The sequence below is a fragment of the Hyalella azteca genome, unplaced genomic scaffold (genome assembly GCF_000764305.2).
Source record: "Hyalella azteca isolate HAZT.00-mixed unplaced genomic scaffold, Hazt_2.0.2 contig15661, whole genome shotgun sequence".
Lineage (NCBI taxonomy): Eukaryota > Metazoa > Arthropoda > Malacostraca > Amphipoda > Hyalellidae > Hyalella > Hyalella azteca.
The window spans coordinates 510,488-513,933 of record NW_025945503.1 but is presented as its reverse complement, the minus strand read 5'-3'; the positions used below and the strand labels follow the sequence as shown (position 1 = coordinate 513,933).

General features: G+C 38.9%; 1 protein-coding gene across 1 annotated transcript in view; it reads left to right on the top strand.

The window, feature by feature from the left end:
• The window catches only part of LOC108674798 (NHL repeat-containing protein 2), a 15,257-nt gene continuing 11,811 nt past the window's right edge, over nt 1-3,446 (top strand). Inside the window, exons 1-4 of the mRNA XM_018162768.2 lie at nt 1-410; nt 730-899; nt 2,152-2,311; nt 3,149-3,310. Coding sequence (XP_018018257.1) covers nt 218-410; nt 730-899; nt 2,152-2,311; nt 3,149-3,310 — 685 coding nt within the window. The 5' untranslated portion in view covers nt 1-217. The remainder of the gene's footprint in view (nt 411-729; nt 900-2,151; nt 2,312-3,148; nt 3,311-3,446) is intronic.

Sequence of the window (3,446 nt, the reverse complement as noted above, 5' to 3'; positions counted from 1 at the left end):
GTCCAGTCCACTTTGCCCATTTCATGGTTTGTTTATCGAACTTGAACCAACTATTTATTTCAGATTAAATTGCTTGATATCATTGCTGATCACTACGTTTTCAGTCATCGCGGATTATTCTTATCAACCAACTATTTATTTCAGATTAAATTGCTTGAAAGCATTGCTAATCACTGCGTTTTCAGTCATCGCGGATTATTCTTAACAATTTCTCATAATGTCTGGAGATTCAGACACGGGCGTTTTGCCCACACCATCCAGCATCTCAAGCCTCACCGCAGCCACTGAGCAACTTTTCGCTGCGATTAAAAATGCCGGCACAAACGAAGTTCTTATTAACGAACTTATAAGCCGACACATCGAAACATTTTCCGTGCAAAACCCTGTGCCTATGGTTGACTTTGAATCGGGTAAGTTGGCTGATTTTTAATGAATATTAATGCCATACTATACCTCTATATGATAATATTGTAATCTTTTGAATTGAAATCACTCATGTTATGTTACTAAAATTAATCAGTAAGAAAGATTTTTTAATGCTTGAAATCACTTGCATACCTATATACCGTCTAATAATCATCGTTTGAATTGCTGCTTGTAGATACTCTTTGAGACCAAATTGCAGAGTATAAATTCTCGCTCTCATTTCCAACGAGTAACCCAATTTGCTAGGCAGAAATTTTTACCCTAATTTCTAATATCTAAACAAGTTGATGATTCTGGGTTCAGGGTGCGAATGGTATAACGTGTCGCGCAGCCTGAGCATACAGGAGGACTTGAAAGGACGCATCACAGTGCTGGATTTCTTCACCTACTGCTGCATTAACTGCATACATGTCCTGCCACAGCTGCATGCCCTCGAGCAGCGCTACCCGCCGCTGTCGTCACCCCTCACCGTCGTGAGTGTTGCTTCTGGTGCACTGTTAGAAAAAAACGGCGAAAAAACGGTCTCACTGGCGTTCTAGTGGCCGGTCGCCCCGTGAAAATAAACTGTTTCGCCGTTTTTATCAGATGTTTTACGGATTTCTAGTGTTAAATTAGAATAAAAACGGCGACACGGTGTTTTTTTTCACGTGCCGACCGGCCACTGAAACGCAGGTAATACCGTTAACGGTAATCTTTCTAACAGTGTGGGCGGCTAGAATCGTGAACTGTGAATTTCTAGAATGTTATTTTAGATTATTATAATCTGCCATCACTATTGTTGCGGTCATCGACACACCAACTCGGCCTACATGATCGTATAGGGTCATTTTCACTGATAGTCTTTAATTAAAATTACTTTATTGCACAATCTGTTTCAGTATGTACAATCCACTGTAATATACTCATTCACGTGCTGGTCAACTGAGAAGATGACTAAGTCTCGAGTTTGAGTCTCTGGTTTGAGGCTTTCCTAAAAGTGTAAAAAGAACAATAAAAAACTTCTAACTAGTAAATAAAGTAATGAATATACAAATCAAATAATAGAACACACATATAGTATATACATCGATTCAAATCATTTTCACATATCGCAATTCAATAATACACATCAGGACCTAACACACTACGTACCTCCGCTTCGGGCTTCAACCGCACAATAATCTAGCAATAATTCACACCTTCCGCATTCCGACTTCCGTAAAGTCTAAACTAAAATGGCATTGGGCAACTTCACAATAATTGACGAATCCCAAGTAAAATAACACGTAAGATAATAAAATACAAGCTTATACCTCAACACTATATGAGCCAGAATGTCAGAATTAGGGTCCTGCATGTATTGAATCGGGTTGGCTTCGACTTTGCAGAGATGAACAGGCCTTGGTAGAGGCCTCAACCATCCGAAGAGTTCAAGTTCAAGTTATTCGTAGCTAAAAGCAGCGTAACTAAAGTGAAACTTTAGCTGTGTATTTATAATATATATTGACTCTTGCCTACTGATACGTAAGTCGTCGTCAATGCAATTCGTAACTGAAGGCATCGTAACTAACGTGAAACTTGAAACGTTAATTTTTTTAATGTATTTACAGTTGTTTACGGATACATTGACTATCGTCAATGAGATTCGTATATGGAAATACCATAGTAAAGTTGCCAAAGTAGTCAAAAAGCTCAATATATCGTTTTTTCCAGCATTTATTTTAAATTGTTGACTTCATTCTAAAGGTTGGAGTTCATTCGGCGAAATTCAGCAATGAGAAAGATCATGCAAACCTTGCCTCAGCCATCTCGAGATACGACATCAGCCATCCGGTCATCAATGACAGCCACTCAGCCATGTGGCGGCAACTGGGCATCGTGTGCTGGCCAACGCTGGTCGTTCTGGGTGAGTGTTGCAGCCTGTACTACATGTTTACTTTTGTTATTTATTTATTATCTTGATAACGACGATAAATCAATTTACCTGCTCCTAGGAAGGAATAGCATAGAATACGTAGTTTGTTTATTATTTATTTATTTGTTATTTTACTAACGATAACTCTAGTTCCCTGTTCCTAGGTACGATTACGAATAGTATCAAATAGTTACTTTTATTATTTATTTATTATATTACTAACGATAAATCTAATTACCTGTTCCTAGGTACGAATAGTATCAAATAGTTACTTTTATTGTTTATTTATTATATTACTAACGATAAATCAAGTTACTTGCTCCTAGGAACGAATAGCATCAAATAGTTACTTTTATAATTTATTTATTATTATGCTAAGGACGATAAACCTAGTTACTTGTTCCTATGTACGAATAGCATTGAAAACGATTAATTTCCCCTAATAAATGGGTCGAAGGTCTACTATTATCTAATTTTCGTCCAACGTCATCATAGGTAGATCATATATATAAACGTTCGTCCAAACAAGGACGAACTTAACTAATAATTGCTACGATACTTGCCCGCAAACCGTTGTAAAATTAGTTGGTCAACCCAATAAAAGTTATTTATTCACTGCCGTTACATTATTACAGGATGCCTAGTTGTTACAAATCAATATGGGTTACTTAATTCACTTCTGTTAGAGGACCGTTACTTTGGTTCACTTACGTTACAAGCGGGTAAAAATTATTTACTTCACTGCGGTTATAGGGCCGTTATTTACTTTATTTCCCTGACGTTACAAGCAAGAAACACTTACCGGTATTTAATTCACTGTTGTTACAGGGCCGACGTGTGTGCCGCTGTTCGTTTTCGTGGGAGAGACGCACGGAGAGGAACTCCTGCTGAGCGTTCGTCATCTCATGCGTCACTACGGCGACCTGGGGTTAGTTGTGACCCCTGGGATGTCATTGGGGGTTGGTTGTGACCCCTGGGATGTCATTGGGGGTTAGTTGTGACCCCTGGGATGTCATTGGGGGTTGGTTGTGACCCCTGGGATGTCATTGGGGGTTGGTTGTGACCCCTGTGATGTCATTGGGGGTTGGTTGTGACTCCTGTGATGTTATTGGGGTTGGTTGTGAGC